The 17137-nt window shown below is 47.2% G+C and overlaps 2 protein-coding genes across 4 annotated transcripts in view; one reads left to right on the top strand and one right to left on the bottom strand.

The window, feature by feature from the left end:
• Positions 1–6: 6 nt before the first annotated feature.
• GTPBP2 (GTP binding protein 2) lies at positions 7–9617 on the top strand. 2 transcript variants are annotated; one of them, XM_010863118.1, is made up of 12 exons: positions 7–171; positions 1975–2001; positions 2488–2672; positions 2966–3074; positions 3531–3728; positions 4027–4201; positions 4335–4554; positions 4976–5111; positions 5231–5289; positions 5831–6002; positions 6450–6614; positions 9032–9617. In XM_010863118.1, the coding sequence occupies exons 3-12, from the start codon at positions 2539–2541 to the stop codon at positions 9071–9073; spliced, it is 1410 nt and encodes a 469-aa protein (XP_010861420.1). In that variant the 5' UTR covers positions 7–171; positions 1975–2001; positions 2488–2538; the 3' UTR covers positions 9074–9617. The 2 variants fall into 2 exon arrangements, with proteins under 2 accessions (XP_010861420.1, XP_010861419.1); XM_010863117.1 differs by lacking the exon at positions 9032–9617 and adding an exon at positions 6844–8122.
• A 50-nt stretch (positions 9618–9667) lies between these two features.
• The window catches only part of POLH (polymerase (DNA directed), eta), a 29338-nt gene continuing 21868 nt past the window's right edge, over positions 9668–17137 (bottom strand). The window contains exons 7-8 of one of the 2 annotated variants that reach the window (XM_010863120.1): positions 13478–13647; positions 9668–11751 (exon numbers count right to left, since the gene is read on the bottom strand). In XM_010863120.1, coding sequence (XP_010861422.1) covers positions 10863–11751; positions 13478–13647 — 1059 coding nt within the window. In that variant the 3' untranslated portion in view covers positions 9668–10862. The remainder of the gene's footprint in view (positions 11752–13477; positions 13648–17137) is intronic. The other variant, XM_010863119.1, reaches the window with a different exon arrangement.

Genomic DNA, 17137 nt, shown 5'->3' on the forward strand with positions numbered 1-17137 from the left:
TCGGAGCTGTTCGGCGGCTGCTGCCGGCCCGGAGGGGGCCCGGCCGTGGGCGGAACCCTCAAGGCTAGGGGCGCCGGCGGCGGCAGCAGCTGCGGTGGCCCGAAGGGGAAGAAAAAGAACGGAAGGAACAGAGGGAGCAAAGCAAACAACCCCCCGTACCTGCCCCCCGAGGTGAGCACCTGATAAGTGGCGGGCTCAGAGGTAACCACTCCTTCCGGTACCGGGACTCCAGGAAGGCGGGACAGAGAGAAATAGTACCCCCTTCCGGTGTCATAGACCCCTGAGAAGAGGAGAACCGTTTTTTCCGGTCCAAGGACCCCAGGGAGGAGGGACAGAAAGACTGGGCCTCCATTCCTGTGTTAGGACCCTGGGGAGGAAGAGTTGGGAGGGCGGCGGGAATCTCCCCACTCTCATCTAAGTAACTCCAGGTGAAGTGGGGAAAGGCGGTCCCATCCGCATCCCTTGGGAAGAGCAGAGTAGAATGCCCAAGCCCTTTTCCTGTGCAACTGAAGGAAAGGAGACTGCATCCCGGGAAGTGAGGAGTTAGAGTTTTCTAAACTTGTTCCAGGGAGGAGAGGAGTACCGGGAAAAGAGCAATATGTTCCCTCCCTCTCCACACACACAAACACAAGCAGAGAACACTCAGGCTAAGTCCTCCCGCCCTTTGCCTGTCCTACGAGGAAGTGTGCACAGCCTCCACCTTCCTGCTCCAGCTGTTCCCTAAGGCAGACAATAATTGCTACTTTGTCCCTCTATAGAAAAGGAGGACACAGGAGAAGAGCCTCATCCAGTGGTTGTCAAACTTGAGCACGTTAGAGAATCACCTGCTGCACCCCTAGAATTTCTGATTCAGTAGGTCAAAGGTGTCCCTGATAATCTGTATTTCTTACAAGTTCCCAGGTGATGCGAATGCTGCTGGTCCTGGGACCACACTTTGAGAAACTTTAGCCTAGACCATCATCCTTGTATCAGTATTCTGAAGCCACTCATTCTAATTTTTCATGTCCAGCAAAATGATAAAAAGGAAGGTCTCTGTTGATGGGGAAAGGTCTCCTTTACACTCCCATGCGATTATCGGTGAAGACCTGTAAGAGCCTGAGAGTCAAAGAGCCTTGAAGGGATGGAATGATGACAGGAAGGGGAGAAGGAAAATGAAATGGCCAGGGAGGAGGAGTGCAGAAATACAGGACTGGCAGGACAGGCAAATCTCATATCCTTTTGCACCTGAGAGGGGAAGGCTCGGGCAATAGGATACTTCTGTGTTGGGTCATCTGATATAGGGAAGGGGAGGGGGTGGTGTGATGGACTCAAGATTTCACCTCAGCTGGGGCGCGAGGACTAGGGGGCAGAAAGGGAAAGGCCACAGTGGTCTGGTTTGTGGTGTCTGCCTCCTTCATTATCTTTTCTGAGTTTCTTCATCTCAACCGCAACTTTGGAGACTTGACTCTTCCTTCACCTGGCTCCTCTCTCACTGGGTTTGTAGTGACCAGTGCTGAGCTCACCCTCTGGCACTGCTCCAAAACCTCTTGCAACCTCTTACTCTTGGTGTCATCAGCTGAGGGGCGGGCAGGAAGGAAATGGTGTCTCAGACCAGTGGCAAAGAACGGCCTCCACAGCCTGGACATGGAGAAGACAAAGACATGGGAACAGCAATTTGAGGCCCTAGAAGGAAGGAAAGAGGGTGATCCTACATCTAAGAAGAGCATGCTGCCAGTGATCCAAAAAAGAGGGACTCAGGGTTCTGTTCCTGGCTTAGATGGATGACTGACTGTGTTCTTGGAGGCCTTTCCTTCAGAGAGGTCACCCTGGAACTGAGTACAGGGCTAGTCTGCCATGACCTTTGACAGACACCTAAACAAAGTGCAGCTCAAGCTTCCTGCTCTCATAAGTTAGCTGCCTGAACCCCAGTGGGAATCGGGGAAGTAAGGGTTAGGTCTGGACAGTGTGTGGTAACAGCTCCCTGTTTCTTTTCAGGCTGAAGATGGAAACATCGAATATAAAGTGAGTCTTAGGCTGGGGAGGGGCATGTTGTCCTTGGTGTGGGATGATTTTCTATGATCCTTCTAACTTTATGCTCTATACTGCTGCAGTCCATGGGGTCGCTAAGAGTCAGACACAACTGAGGGACTTCACTTTCACTTTTCACTTTCATGCATTGGAGAAGGAAATGGCAACCCACTCCAGTGTTCTTGCCTGGAGAATCCCAGGGACGGGGGAGCCTGGTGGGCTGCCGTTTATGGGGTCGTGCAGAGTCGGACACACTGAAAAGCGACTTAGCAGCAGCAGTCATTTAAAGATGTGGTTCAGAGTAAGGGCTCTGTACCTCATTCTGTTGGAAGAGGACGCGCTGTCCGAGGAGGTCAGGGATGAGGGTGGTTAAGAGGGAAGGGAAGGCCCTGGTCCTTGCAGCAGGACAGATGGGGAACCTGTGGGGTCAGGAGGAACATCTCTGACTTTTTCTTCTCATGATACTTCACCTGCCCTAAGCTGAAGCTGGTGAATCCATCCCAGTATCGTTTTGAGCACCTGGTGACCCAGATGAAGTGGCGGCTCCAGGAGGGCCGTGGTGAGGCCGTCTACCAGATTGGGGTAGAGGACAATGGGCTGCTGGTGGGGCTGGCTGAGGAGGAGATGCGGGCTTCCCTCAAGACCCTGCACCGGATGGCAGAGAAGTATGCTTCCCTTTGGTCCTCCTTTCCCTAAATCCCCAGGACCTGCCTTCTCTGGACAAAGGGCTGAAGTGGGGAGGGTTAGTTTTCTGGGGTCCTCTGCCCTGGACCCAGGCTTTTTGCCCCTTGACTTAAGGTTCATTTGTGTCAAGGGAGCTGTGGGTGCAGGATAGATTGGAGGCAGGTAGGAAGTGGAGTAAGGTGTTCGGAGCTCTGGGGGAAGTATGAGAAGGCCATGGGTCCAGGGGGATGGGGAGTACAGGTGAGATGTGGCAGCTGTGGCCTTGCTGTGACAGAGTCGGGGCAGACATCACTGTTCTCCGGGAGCGAGAAGTGGACTATGATAGCGACACACCCCGGAAGATCACCGAGGTGCTAGTACGAAAGGTTCCTGACAACCAACAGGTGGGTCCCCACCCCTTCCTGTTTCTCACAGCCCTGCTCCCTGGGAAGGTCCTCTGGTGGCAGACTCTTCCCTGGCCTGGGACTCTGAGATTTGGTCCCCAGAGACTGCCTATGCCTTTTTTTTCTGGTTGGACTGGGTCTTTGTTGGTGTGCACCGGCTTTCTCTAGTTGGTGAGCAGGGGCTACTCTCCATTGTGGTGCATGGGCTTCTCATCCTGGTGGCTTCTCGTTGCGGAGCACCGGCTCTAGGTGCACAGGCTACAGTAGTTGTGGCTCCTGGGCTTTGTTGCTCCCCTGCACGTGCAGTCTTTCTGGACCAGGGATCAACCATGTCTCCTGCATTGGCAGGCAGATTCTTACCCACCACACCGCCGGGGAAGTCCCTGCCGCTGCTTTTGACCTTTCAGTGGACAGAGGTGAGGGGTTGGAACCTGACCTCTGACAATTCATCTGCAGTTCCTGGACCTCCGTGTGGCCGTCCTGGGGAATGTGGACTCAGGGAAGTCAACTCTGCTTGGAGTCCTGACCCAGGGAGAGCTGGACAATGGGCGGGGCCGGGCTCGGCTCAACCTTTTCCGCCACCTGCATGAGATTCAATCCGGCCGGACCTCCAGCATCAGCTTTGAGATCCTGGGCTTTAACAGCAAGGGAGAGGTGCATGCAATCACCGGGACCCAGTGGGACCAGACTCTGAGGATGGGATGGTAGTGGTGAAGGACAGAGTGAGGGCAGAGTGTGGAGACTGTGGAGTAGTGTAGATGAAGGAAGGCCCGAGGACACTGAACCCACTGTGACCTCCCTAGAAAACAAACAGGGAATCAACTGAACTAAATCCTCAGTGGGGCTCAGGGTTAAGAGGCAGGGTTACCCAGGGACTGGTTTAGGTCCTGGCAGATCTTGCAGGGTTGGGGAGGCTGGCCGGGGGCACTGAGAGCCCGGGGCTCTGGGCCAGGTGGTGAATTACAGTGACTCACGGACGGCAGAAGAGATCTGTGAGAGCAGCTCCAAGATGATCACCTTCATCGACCTGGCAGGCCACCACAAGTACCTGCACACCACCATCTTCGGCCTCACCTCCTACTGCCCCGACTGCGCCCTGCTCCTCGTCAGTGCAAACACTGGGATCGGTAAGAGGCATCGGTGCAGGGGCGGGGTCACTCTTCTCCCCGGGCCCCTACACATCTGGGAGCCAGACCACCTCTCCTCTTGCTCTCTCCCCCTTCCCGCATCCTGACTCTCCCGCCCGCCTTCTCTGAGCAGCTGGCACCACACGGGAACACCTGGGGCTGGCACTGGCCCTGAAAGTGCCCTTCTTCATCGTGGTCAGCAAGGTGGACCTATGTGCCAAGACCACCGTGGAGAGGACAGTACGCCAGCTAGAGCGGGTCCTCAAGCAGCCTGGCTGCCACAAGGTTCCCATGCTGGTCACCTCTGAGGACGATGCCGTTACTGCTGCACAGCAGTTTGCCCAGTCCCCCAAGTAAGGCTTTCCCACTCCAGAATCCTCAGGGAAGGCCGCCACAGGGCCCCGGAGCACAGGGTACCCCTCCCCTTCCCTACAGACCAGACCAGTTCCGGCTCAGTTCTGTGGTTTTCCAGGTTGGGATTGTGGGAGGGAGTCTTTGCTGAAGGCTGGATCCTTCCCCCAACCAGCTTTGCTGACCCCTGGAAGCCTAGAGGCAAAGTGCTGTGCCAGACGTTTGCCATCTCCCTGGGCTCTGAGATGGGTCTCACATGCCAAACTCATAGAGAGAGGCCCCAAGCTCCTGAAATGGTTACCAGATAGGAGAGGGCAGCCCCTGTCCACTCTGAGAGAGGCCTGCCTTTCCATGTAGGGGCTCCAGCCACTGCCTCCTATTTGGAACTTTCCTCATCTGCCCATTTTCTGCCTCCCTCTACAGCATCACCCCTATCTTCACACTGTCCAGCGTGTCTGGAGAAAGCCTGGACCTGCTCAAAGTCTTTCTGAATATTTTGCCTCCACTCACCAATAGCAAAGAGCAGGAGGAGCTCATGCAGCAGCTGACAGAGTTCCAGGTAATTGGCCATCTGGACAGGCAGTCAGCCAGGGAACTAGGAGGGACTAATCCTGAGCCCAGAGTCTGTTTTGAGGTTTTAGAGCTGCCAGCCCTTGATAGAATCTTCTTTGGCTTCAGGTGGATGAAATCTACACGGTACCAGAAGTGGGCACAGTTGTTGGAGGGACGCTTTCCAGGTGAATTGCCTTTCTTGTTATCTACCCCACTCAGCCCTTACACACCCAAGGACCTGAAAACATCATAGCTCACAGGCCACCCTGGCGGTGAACAGATGTGCTTGTTTGTAGATGAGGCTTTCGCCATCAGAGATGGAGAAAACCCATAAATTGGCTTATAAGGGAAGAAACTTGCCACTTCTTAGGATCCTTCAGGCCTCTGCAGGGGGAAGTCTGAGTCTTGACCCCACGAAGACACCTAGAGTGCATTCAGCTGACTTCATTGCCACCAGGGAAACAAGGTCCCCTGAAACTCTGCCCAAGGGCATGATTGCTCTTTCAGGAATCAGGTGGTCAGTATTAAGCCAGGAGGTCCCTGTCTGCCAGGCTCTGCTGGTGTGAGCCTTCAGTCTGGACTGGGGCAAGGCAGTCATCTCCTTAGCTTTGAGTCACAATTTGGGGTCTTTCTCCCCCACTTGAGGGACTCAGAAGGGAATGACCTAGTAGAAAAGTATATGTGGGGCTTAGGCTGACGCTGTGCCTCCTGCCCTCTGGGCTGCAGTGGGATTTGCCGTGAGGGGGACCAGCTGGTGGTGGGCCCCACGGATGACGGCTGCTTCCTGGAGCTCAGAGTTTGCAGCATCCAACGCAACCGCTCTGCCTGTCGTGTGCTGCGAGCTGGTCAGGCCGCTACGCTGGCCCTCGGAGACTTTGACAGATCTCTCCTTCGCAAGGTGAGGTGGAAGGGTGGGTTGGAGAGAAAACACAAAGAAAAGTGCCTGGGAGGCTGGCTGCTTGAAGGAGAAGCATCAAAGGTGCTTCAGGGGAACTCAGAGGGAACATGGTCTCTAACCCAAGAGGGCTGTCCGGGTATGGACAGACACTGTCTGGGTATGGAGAAGGCTTAGGATACTCACAAAGCACAGATCGCTAAATGTGAATCATTGTGTCACAGCCCTAGTGTCTAGGACTCTGAAAATACCAAGCATTAGAAGGGTTAGAGGACACAGGTGGGTAAGGGAGGGCTCCTTAAAGAGAAGGGTTTTCAGTCGGGTTTTCAGTCTTCTGAGGTCTTTGTGTTTGAAGTCCTAGAGGAAGCTGTAAAGGGTGTGAGGGCAGCCAGGGAGGAGACACTAATGTGAGGTCTGCCCTTCCTGAGTGTGAGGGCTCTGCCTCCCCAGGGCATGGTGATGGTGAGCCCAGAGATGAATCCCACCATCTGCTCAGTGTTCGAGGCAGAGATAGTCCTGCTGTTCCATGCCACCACCTTCCGGCGAGGCTTCCAGGTGACAGTTCATGTGGGCAACGTACGCCAGACAGCAGTGGTGGAGAAGATCCATGCCAAGGTGAGGGGACCCAGCCATGCCCCCGTTTTCCCAGGGAACAGTCAGAATTCTCCTGCGTCCAGAAAGGAGGGAAGCCTGTCCCCAGACTCAGAGACCTCCCTTATCCCTCCAAGGGGACAAAGCCCCACTTGGGGTGGGTAGATGCCTGCTCAACCCTCGAGGGTGGAGGGCCAAGACTAGTAGAGACAAGAGGCATGGTCCAGGGCCAGTGACCGTGTATCTGCTGCAGGACAAGCTGCGGACAGGGGAGAAGGCAGTGGTACGTTTCCGCTTCCTGAAACACCCAGAATACCTGAAGGTGGGCGCCAAGCTGCTGTTCCGGGAGGGTGTCACCAAGGGCATCGGCCATGTCACCGATGTGCAAGCCATTGCAGCAGGAGAGGCCCAGGCCAACATGGGCTTCTGAACTCCAAGCGGGCACAGCTCTTCTGCTGTCCCTACAATACAAAAGGTGACTTCTGGCCATGCTGCCCCCCATGTTGGCGGCTGTGTGTTAGTAGGCTAGAGAGAGGGGGTGCTCTCCACTGCCTGCTCCCTGCCACCTTTTCTGGAGACATGCCAATCTAGGTATGACCAGGGAGGGGCAGTCAGTCGTGAGGAAGAAGACAGGAGAATTCAGGGCAGTGCTCAGTAGCCTAGTGTTCACCTGGTTGGCTCATCAAGCTTGGCAACCCTGCGGCCTGTCTACCGGAGGGAGCTGACCACTGCCACACCGGCCCCACTGTCAGGACTGGGCATGATCCACTGGTGTGGTTCTTGCACGTCAGGAATTGTCACAACTGCTGGGGGTGGTCCTCGAAAGCTCTCCTTTTTCTATACCTCTTCTCAAGGCCATGTAAGTTGCCCACCTCTACTTGACTGTGGACAAAAGACCTCTGCTCCGGGCCATCAGGTGGCCCAGGGTCTGAAGAAAAGGCACAGGGACAGTGAAGGCAGAGCTCCCACCCTGTGCCAAGACACAAGGCCAGCTCCTCAGCTTTCTCCCCCTTCCCTTCTTCATTCAAGGGCCACGTCCCCCGTTTCTCCTCTCAAAGGCCCCACAGGTGCTATTTGTTGTGCTGGCCCAGGTGTGGGGCCGCCAAGCTAAGACTTGGCCAACCGAGGGTCAGCTGCATGTCAGTCAGTCTTGTCCCTGCCTCCGCAGTGATCTGTTGATTTTAACGCTGGATCAACCAGTATGTTTTACTTTCCCCAACCACAGCTCCCCGTCCCACACCCTCACCTGCCCTCTGGCCCCATGTAAGTCCTCTCTTGTTTTAGTAGTTTGCAGTGAGCATCCCTTTCCCTCTGTTGCAGGGAACCTGGAGGAAAGGGAAAGATGTTGCCATATTTCCTACTCCTTAGGGCATGGATTCCCTCCTTTCCCTTTGTTAGTGTCCTGGGTTCCCATGGACTCAGGGATTTGGTTGAGGTTTCTCTGCGTGTATATATATATATATACACATACATACATATATATATTTAAATACACATATATATATTGTACAGAATAAAAATGTTTTATTGAACACACCGTGCTTATGTTTAAGCCCCAGGCTCATCTTCCAGAGCTGAATTCCTCTCGAGGATCAGAGAAAAGCAAAACCCTTATGCTGCTAAGCCCTAATGGGGGGAAAGAACCCAGCCGGCCTCGTGTTCACCCTGCGTCCTTTCCTCTCCCCCACTTGCGGTCAGTGTCCCAGTGCTGTGACTTAAGTATGCTGGCTTGGTTTGCATAGTTCTTTGAGCAGAATAGAAAGTCAAACTGTCACCTTTCCAGCTAAGACAGGTACCCACCCTGTACTTGAGGGGCTGGCCACTTGCTCATGGTCACAGGGTTACATAAGGAGGCTGATGACTGCCCCATCAGAGATTTAGAGATAAGCATGCCAGCTATGTAGTGATGGGTAGAACTTGAGACATGGCAATCTGATCCTCACTCTTTTCCTAGCAATGCAAAGTGTAGTGAGGTTCATATTATAGTCTAAACTGACTTTTTGGAGCTGAAGGCTACCCACTGAAACCTGTCTTCTTCCTGTTTGTGTTCAGAGTACCTGACTACCACATTCTCTGGGTGGAGAAATATGGCTCAAGGTTAAAGTCCAATGCAAAAAACAGGGACTACATTTGCAGTACTGATCCTTGCAAAAGAAATTTAATAATAAACGTGGCCTATGGTCCCAGGGGTATTCTGCCTTCAGAGTATTAAAGTGAGCCTCCCTACCATTCAGGCTTCGCTGCCCTTTTTGGCCACACTGCACAGCATGAAGCATCTGTTCCCTGACACCAGGGATCAAATCTGCACCCCCTGCAGGGGAAGCACAGTCCCTTGGCTGCTTTTTAAATATCGCTGGTTTAACTGGCTACTAAGAAGCCTGTGGTTGAAGAACTTCCTACTGGTGTTGGGAACTAAAAACCCTTTACTTCCTTCCGTACAGCTGCTCATAAACTGCTATGAGGGAAGGCTGCAGTCACCATGAAGGTACTACAGGTCTTGCCCAACACTGGCCCTTGCACATCTGTCTGCATCCCCAAGAAACCAAGGTGTGCCTCCGGTGTGGCCTTGTTGGTCCTTCACTAGTGCTCCCTCTCCCCTCCCCCCAGGACCGCTCCTGGCCTCTAGAAGGCCACTGGAACCAAAGTTTCTACCACAGTGCTTTTCTGTATGACTTCTTCCTGTCTACTGAAGTGTTAACAATTTGTTCAACTTGATCTGTACAGCACCCAAAGGAGATTTCTTTTCAAACTTCTCCCTAGATTAAGAAAGGAAGTTTTAGAAAATGATACTGAGACATCTCCACAAACTAGTGAGGCACTCTGCATTGATACAGCACTGAGAAGGATGAAAAAGTGTATAGTAGTCTGTACATTTTTAGTGTTAGTTCCCCTAACCCTAAAATTTTCACTCTGTATTCATCCAGTGAATATCAAGGACCTATTGTGTGCAAAGCACTGTGAAGAATTCTTTTTTTTTTTCTTCCCATTTTAAATATTTATTTGGTTGCACTGGGTCTTCATTGCTGCCTGTGGGATCTTTAGCTGCAGCATGTGGGATCTAGTTCCCTGACCAGGGATTGAACTCTGGGCCCCCTGCATTGGGAGCACGGGAGTCTTAGCCACTGGACCACCAGGGAAGTCTCTGTGAAGAAGTCTTGCCTTGAAGAAATCTACAGATCTGGTAAGGAAGAGCCATGTACATGGTAAGTACTGTCTTTTATTAGATACTTAACACAAAAGTGGAAAGTATTTTTGGAGGAAGAACTAATTTGCTAGACACAGTGGTTTTCAAATGTTCCCCCTTCAAACTGTAGGTCCCCAATTTATAAATAAGCTAAAATAAGCCTAAAAGTACTGGTTTGAGTACATGTACCTTATGCCCTCATCACTCAGTTGACCTTTGGTTGGCTTCTCTGTGTAATCAACATGTCCCACATCAGAAAAGCCACAGCTGACAGCCACACACATAAGCAAAGTAAGTATACAGTAATATAAACAGACAAGTGCAAAAAGCTACAATAATTCATTTAAAACCTTAAGCTAAATAAATATTCACACTTCAATAGGAAAGAGCTGAACAGGGCAGTGACCCTGAAGGCTCAAGCACTTCCCTCTTAAATGTGTATTTAGGGTCTAAGGAAATGACATTGCCCAGAGGACAGTTATTTTCTTGATCAAATTCATTTCTCAAGTTCATTAATACACAGATTCAGCAGGGGTGGGGATGAGGCTGGAGAACACATTCCTTTGTGTTGCTGCTGGTCCTCAAAATCGCACTGGGAGTAACAAGGTCCTGGACAAGGTGACTTGCTTGAGGACATATTCTAAGAGGCAAAGCCAGGTTTGGAACCAGATCTCTTAGGCTCCAAGGCTCAGGCATTCTAAACTGACACTGCTTCCCTGCTGCTGCTGCTGAGTCGCTTCAGTCGTGTCCGACTCTGTGAGACCCCATAGACGGCAGCCCATCAGGCTCCCCCGTCCCTGGGATTCTCCAGGCAGGAACACTGGAGCGGGTTGCCATTTCCTTCTCCAATGCATGAAAGTGAAAAGTGAAAGACTAACAATTAAAAAAACAGTTATGATCTGAAAAATGAGTTTTTACATCCTTATCAGCAATAGGATTTGAATCCATGCCTACAAAGAGATGGGAGCCTTAACTCAAGATCTGGATTATTTTTCTTATTAAAAATTTCATGAAGTTATAAGTCTTCTTGAGAAGTGAACTTATTCCCACCTCCCAGGTTACAGATAAAATATTACCACACTGCAGCACTAGTGTGTTAATGGCTTAAAAAATGATTCCAGTGTCTGCATGCCCTCAGGCCTGGGCCGTTTATTATTTGAGGCCAGAGGGCTCTTGGGATTTCTTTTGCTTTGAGGAGAACTGGCAGGAACAACCTGCGGGTTTGAGGAGTGGGGCTGCAAAAAGGAGTTCTGTAACTCCAATGCAAAGTGATAGTCTGAGTGTTCTGGCATGTCCCACACAGGTACCAGAGAGCCACACTTCTCGCAGGGCACTTGGTCCTCAGCAGCCAGAAAACTGGAGGTCATAGTTGCCTTCTGAGCCACCTCCAGAGCAGATGTGGAAGTTAAAGAAGCAAGGCTGCTGAGGCTGTTCTGGGCCAAATCCATCTCTGTGGGAGTTGTTTTGGGGGATCCTAGCTTCAACATCTTTTCACAGTCAGGGGCACAATCTGGATTCTCTGTTGGAAAACAGTTTGGTAACTCTTTAGGACTGGACTGTGGCTTCTGTGAAGGGAAGAAAACTGAAGGATTAGTGAGCTGCTTCTGCTTTAGAAGCAGACTTTTCTGCTTAAAGAAGGGCTCGGTTCCCATAGTATGACTGCTTTGGAAAGGTAATGAGGGCTTGGATGATGGGCTCACGGGGGCCTGTGTAGTGGCAGTAGAAGAAAGTGAAGCTTCTTTGACTTTCTGCTTTTCTGCAGCTTTCTGGAAGAACGATTCCAGAGAAGTCGTTGCCTTCTTAGGGGTTGTCACTGCTGGGCCACTTCCCTGGGTCTTGGCTTCTGAACTGGTGATTGGCACTTTCGGCAGAGAACTTGGGTCACTGCCCAAGAAGGTGGTGATGTCTGGGCCAGGTGAAGGGGTAGAGGAACAGAATTTGGTAGCACAGAGGAAAAGCATTATAAGGGGAGGGGCCCTGTATAGAAAGTGAAAAAATAGATTAGCCGCAGGTGACACATTAAGTTTCTAAATGACTGGGACTCTGGTTCTGCCACAAAAGGAAATTATCACTATCTCAAACTTTGGGGTATATTGGGTTAATACAGATTCAGCGGACCTGGGATGGGTGCAGAATCTGCCATTCTAACAAGTTCTCAGGTGATGCTGATGTGGCGGTCTAGGACCACACCCTGAGAACCACTGGCTTTGGTGAACACCCAGTAAGCAGGATGTGTAAGTTGGCTCCCCTGACAAGTGGGTTTACTGTTTTCATGATACTGCTGCACAGCTGCTGAAATTCACGGGTGAGGCAAGACACTATCTAGAGCTACAAAAAAGTTTAAAAATATTTAGACTGGAAAGACTTGAAAAATAATGCTCTATGCAGTTTTTAAACAGAACCTGAACTCTTGATTTTCAACTCTGGAATTTATCTAGAGAATGAAATTTCACAACTGCTTTTGATTACCTAGCCTAGTCTCAGAAATACTAGAAATTTCTAGAAATACTTCAAGAAATTTCTGTCATAAAGTTCCTCATTATATCTCATTATCCAAATAAATTTTCACATAAGTTGAATTTCAGAAGATGAAAATGTGCTTTTATATACAGATTTAGTCCCTCAATGAGGTAAAGGGTAAATGCTATTTTAAGATTATTATGACAGTATCTCACTATTCTCTTTCATGCTTTGAGACAGTCTTATAATCAGATACTATTATGCTTCCCTGCCAATATAATATTTTATACTCTTGGTGAAATGTTATAATCTGTCAGTTGATAAGGTTTAATGTGAACATAGTATCACAATTATCATTTGGTTCAGTAAAATCACTCAATATTTGAAAATAAATACAGTCTTCATTCTTTACTTAGAATAATTTACTTGTTAGTCTTTGTAAATAACAAGTATACCAAGAAGTAAGTATTCTTCAAGTAAGTCTTCTAAGTATTACAAAGACTCTTAACTTTAGAGAGTAATATATTCAGATAAGCAATAACTTAAGATGGCTAACTAAACTTTTCTTTTTATAATCTCTAATGTAGATCTATATTAAACAACCAGTTTATCTTTCTCACATATTATTAATATATTTACCTTGTGAATTTGGAATACTTTTACAATTTAAGAGGCTATGTTAAATAGGATTCCAATACTGAAAAAATCATTACTATCTGAACAGTAAATGAACACACTCCTGTATAGAGCTGATTATTTTTAATGGCCAGCTGAAGTGAAATTTATTATTATGACATTTGGTATTACACCAGTGGTGCTTGTAACTGAGTTGGGATGTGAGATAGAGATTATTGGTGAATACAGGTCATTTTCATTATCAAGAAGGATGATTTTAAAATACAATAATCAGACAGTCAAGACAGAAGTTCTCTGAAACTTGTTCTGCATTCCCAAGTAGAACTGGTCATTCCCTGACTATAACAAATTAGTATCAGAAAGGGTAGTATTGGTTCAGTCTGCCTCTCAAACCTATCCCTGGGCACTGGAAGGCACCAAATGTAGACAAAGAGGCTGAACCATGTTTCTGGCATTTCTAATGTGTTCTCTCCCTTAATGCATGACCACCCCTCTCTATAACAGGTCCTGCTACAAAGAACCTACCCTAACTGGAAAGCTTATATACTAATTTTAAATAAAGACAGGGTATGAGTCTCAAACGAAGATGAGCTAGAAGTAAACTCACCACTCAGTCTGGGTTCCTGAAGTGTTACAGTTCCTGATGGTAGCAAATGCATCATGGCTCATCTTGTGAGCATCATAGTGGGTGAGGGCACAACAGCGTCGCAAGCTGCTCAGACGCCTGTCTCCTTGTATGCGCATGCTCACTACCAGCTGAGTGGCCACCCTGTCGTTCTGTGGGTGTAAGAGGATTGAAACAGAACTAAAGTTACCTTGAGCAGCTGGATTCTAATACTGAACTGTGTGAGAGAAAAGAAGCAGGGTGGCATAATGGTTTGGAAATAGGGTTTAATTTTTAAAATATTTGTGCTGTTATATATAATATATATATATATATATAAAAAATGAGTATAAGTAACTGGAGAAGACATAATTTGGGTGATAGAGTATTAGAATATCTAGGATATTTGACAGAATAAATGAAAATGGTTTCTCCTAAATGTTCTTTTGTAGTATCCATGCAGGAAGATTACACAAAGGTCTATAGTACTATATTCTGTGACTGAAGGAAGAGTTCATGTAAGTCATTGAAAGGGGGTCAGGATTGAGTAGTGGATCTCTTCTTAACCCCTCTGATGCTCTCATGCTCAAGAAGAGAAGTTTCTACTATCACCTCCTTACAGCCCATCTATAGAAGATACACAGGTAGTGAGCTTGCCTCTAGAAAGCAAGATCACTGACTCACTTTTCAGTGAAATCTAAGTATATGAATCCTGTTGATGCAAAGCAAACTAAGAAAGTAAGGCCAAGAGGCAATAAGGTGACAAATATACACAGGGACCCCTCAAAATCAAGATTCCAGTGAGAAGAAATATACTTAAGACAAATAAACCTTTAGGTAAAAATAACATTTTGTATTTTTGTGCATTTTGTAAATACAGCTTATTCAGGTTTGTATGTATCTCGAGAGAATATAAATTCGCAACTACAAAAAAGTCCTTGTTGACTAAAACCAGTTAACTATAACTGTATCAGGCACTATCGAAAGATAAAGGAGAGAACAAAATAAAGTCCAGGCTCTGGAGGATCTTATCTTGTAGTAGGAGCTACATATAATAAACAAGTAGGCTTGTAATAGAAATGACTACAAAGTGAAGCAGAGTAAGGCAGAGAGTGATGGAGGCTGCTGATATGATAGAGGAACTGGGGAGGAAGTGAAGGTGAAATTTACTTGGTGTGTTAAATAAACAGGGAAGAGGCCAGCAGAGTGGAGGCTGTTAGTGGAGTACGTGAGGGGGAAATGACAGGACATGAGGTCAGACTATCAGAGGATAGAGAGATGAGAACGGAGCGACACCTAGTGGGCAACATCAAATAAGCCCATAGCACAACCTCTTTATGTTACCTACCGAAGAACAAAGACCAAATTGCCAACCTTTGTTAGATCACAGAAAAAGCAAGGGAATTCCAGAAAAAACATCTACTTCTGCTTCACTGACTACGCTAAAGCTTAGACTGTGTAGATCAAAACAAACTAGAAAATTCTTCCAGAGATGGGAATACCAGACCACCTTACCTGCCTCCCGTGAAATCTGTATGCAGGTCAAGAAACAAGTTAAAACCAGACATGGAACAATGGACTGGTTCCAAATTGGGAAAGGAGTACATCAAGGCTGTATATTGTCACCCTTCTTCTATGCAAAGTACATCATGCGAAATGCCAGGCTGGATGAAGCACAAGCTGGAATCAAGATTGCCGGGAGAAATATCAACAACATATGCAGATGATACCACTCTAATGGCAGAAAGTGAAGAGGAACTAAAGAGCCTCTTGATGAGGGTGAAAGAAGAGAGTGCAAAAAGTTGGCTTAAAACTCAACATTCAAAAAACTAAAATCATGGCATCCGGTCCCATCACTTCATGGGAAATAGATGAGTAAAAAGTGGAAGCAGTGATAGATTTTATTTTCTTGGGCTCCAAAATCACTGCAGATGGTGACTGCTGCCATGAAATTCAAAGATGCTTGCTTCCTGGAAGGAAAGCTATGACCAACCTAGACAGCATATTAAAAAGCAGAGACATGACTTTGCTAACAAAAGATCTGTATAGTCAAGACTATGGTTTTTCCAGTAGTCATGTAGAGATGTGAGAGTTGGACCATAAAGAAGGCTAAGCAATGAAGAATTGATACTTTTGAATTGTGGTGCTGGAGAAGACTCTTGAGAGTTCCTTGGACAGCAAGAGAGATCAAACCAGTCAATCCTAAAGGAAATCAATCCTGAATATTCATTGGAAGTACTGATGCTAAAGCTGAAGCTCCAATACTTTGGCCACCTAATGCAAAGAGTTGACTCATTGGAAAAGACCCTGATGCTGGGAAAGCTTGAAGGCAAAAGCAGAGGAGGGTGGCAGAGGATGAGATGGTTAAGATAGCATCACTGACTCAATGGAGATGAATTTGAGCAAACTCTGGGAGGTAGTGGAGGACAGAGGAGCCTGGCATGCTACTGTCCATGTGTTGCAAAGTTGGACATGACTTAGTGACTAAACCAAAACAACCAAAGAACATTTACCACCAATTCCACTAAAAAGGGGCAGACAGTTAATTACAGATGATTCCTGACAGTATACAGTTGATGTTTCAACAGGAGAGGACACATCAAGCAATACCATCAGGAAAATGAAAAGAAAATCCACAGAATGGGAGAAAATATTTATATATTATATATTTGACAAGGGATTTGTATCCAGAACACACACAGAAGTTTTAAAACTCAATATAAAGAGACAGCTCATTTCAAAAATGGCAAAGGATCTCAACGGGTATTTCTCCAAATAAAATCAGAAAATAGTCAATACGCACCTGAAAACCACTTTATACCTAGCGACTAAAGAATAAAGATATAGAGAAATCACAAGCCTCTTACATTGCTGGGAGTATAAAATAGTGCAGCAACAGCCTCATGTGCTAACAGAGTTACCATGTGACTCAGTATTCTACTCCTAGGTATATATACGAGGGAAGGGAAAACATGTCTACAGAGAAATCTGTACATGAATGTTCACAGCAACATTACTTATAATAGCCAAAAAGTGGAAACAACTCAAATATCCATTCACTGATGAATTGATAAATAAAATGTGGTATATCCATTCAGTAGAATATTATTGTCATAAAAAGGAATAAAGGACTGATAGATGCTACAATATGAATAAACCTTGGAAACATGTTAAAGATTTCAAGCCAGTCAAAAACGGCCACATATAAGATTATTGCACAGATATGAAATGTCCAGAATAGTAAATCTATACAGACAGCAGACTAGAATTGCCTAGGGCTTGCAGAATAACTATTAGTATCCACTAATACAGGATTAGTACCCACTAATACAGGTACAAGATTTCTTTTTGGGTTATGGAAATGTCCTTAAATTGATTATGGAATAGTTGAACTCTGAAATATATGAAAACTACTGAACTTTATACTGTAAATGGGTGAATTTTATGGTATATAAATATATATATGTATCAATAGTTTTTTTAAAGAGAGAAGATAAACTAATCATATGTTTAATCTTTGCCTTAAGACTCTGTCTCTAGAACTGAATACTTCTTTGTCACATGGACTGTGTTAAAGCTGAATAATTTACAGTCCAATCCCTAAATGTCCTCCTTAACAGTTCTGTACTCTGATGAAGATCCACTGTGTATTCAGAGTTGGAG

The sequence above is a fragment of the Bison bison genome, unplaced genomic scaffold (genome assembly GCF_000754665.1).
Source record: "Bison bison bison isolate TAMUID 2011002044 unplaced genomic scaffold, Bison_UMD1.0 scf7180017864487, whole genome shotgun sequence".
Lineage (NCBI taxonomy): Eukaryota > Metazoa > Chordata > Mammalia > Artiodactyla > Bovidae > Bison > Bison bison.

What these genes read in the sequence shown, in the direction of transcription:
- GTPBP2 (XM_010863117.1), top strand. Translation starts at nt 2,539, where the DNA reads ATGAAGTGGCGGCTCCAGGAGGGCCGTGGTGAGGCCGTCTACCAGATT. An exon ending in CAGTGCAAACACTGGGATCG is followed by an intron (nt 4,202 to 4,334) that starts GTAAGAGGCATC and finishes TTCTCTGAGCAG; the next exon opens with CTGGCACCACACGGGAACAC. An exon ending in CAGTTTGCCCAGTCCCCCAA is followed by an intron (nt 4,555 to 4,975) that starts GTAAGGCTTTCC and finishes CTCCCTCTACAG; the next exon opens with CATCACCCCTATCTTCACAC.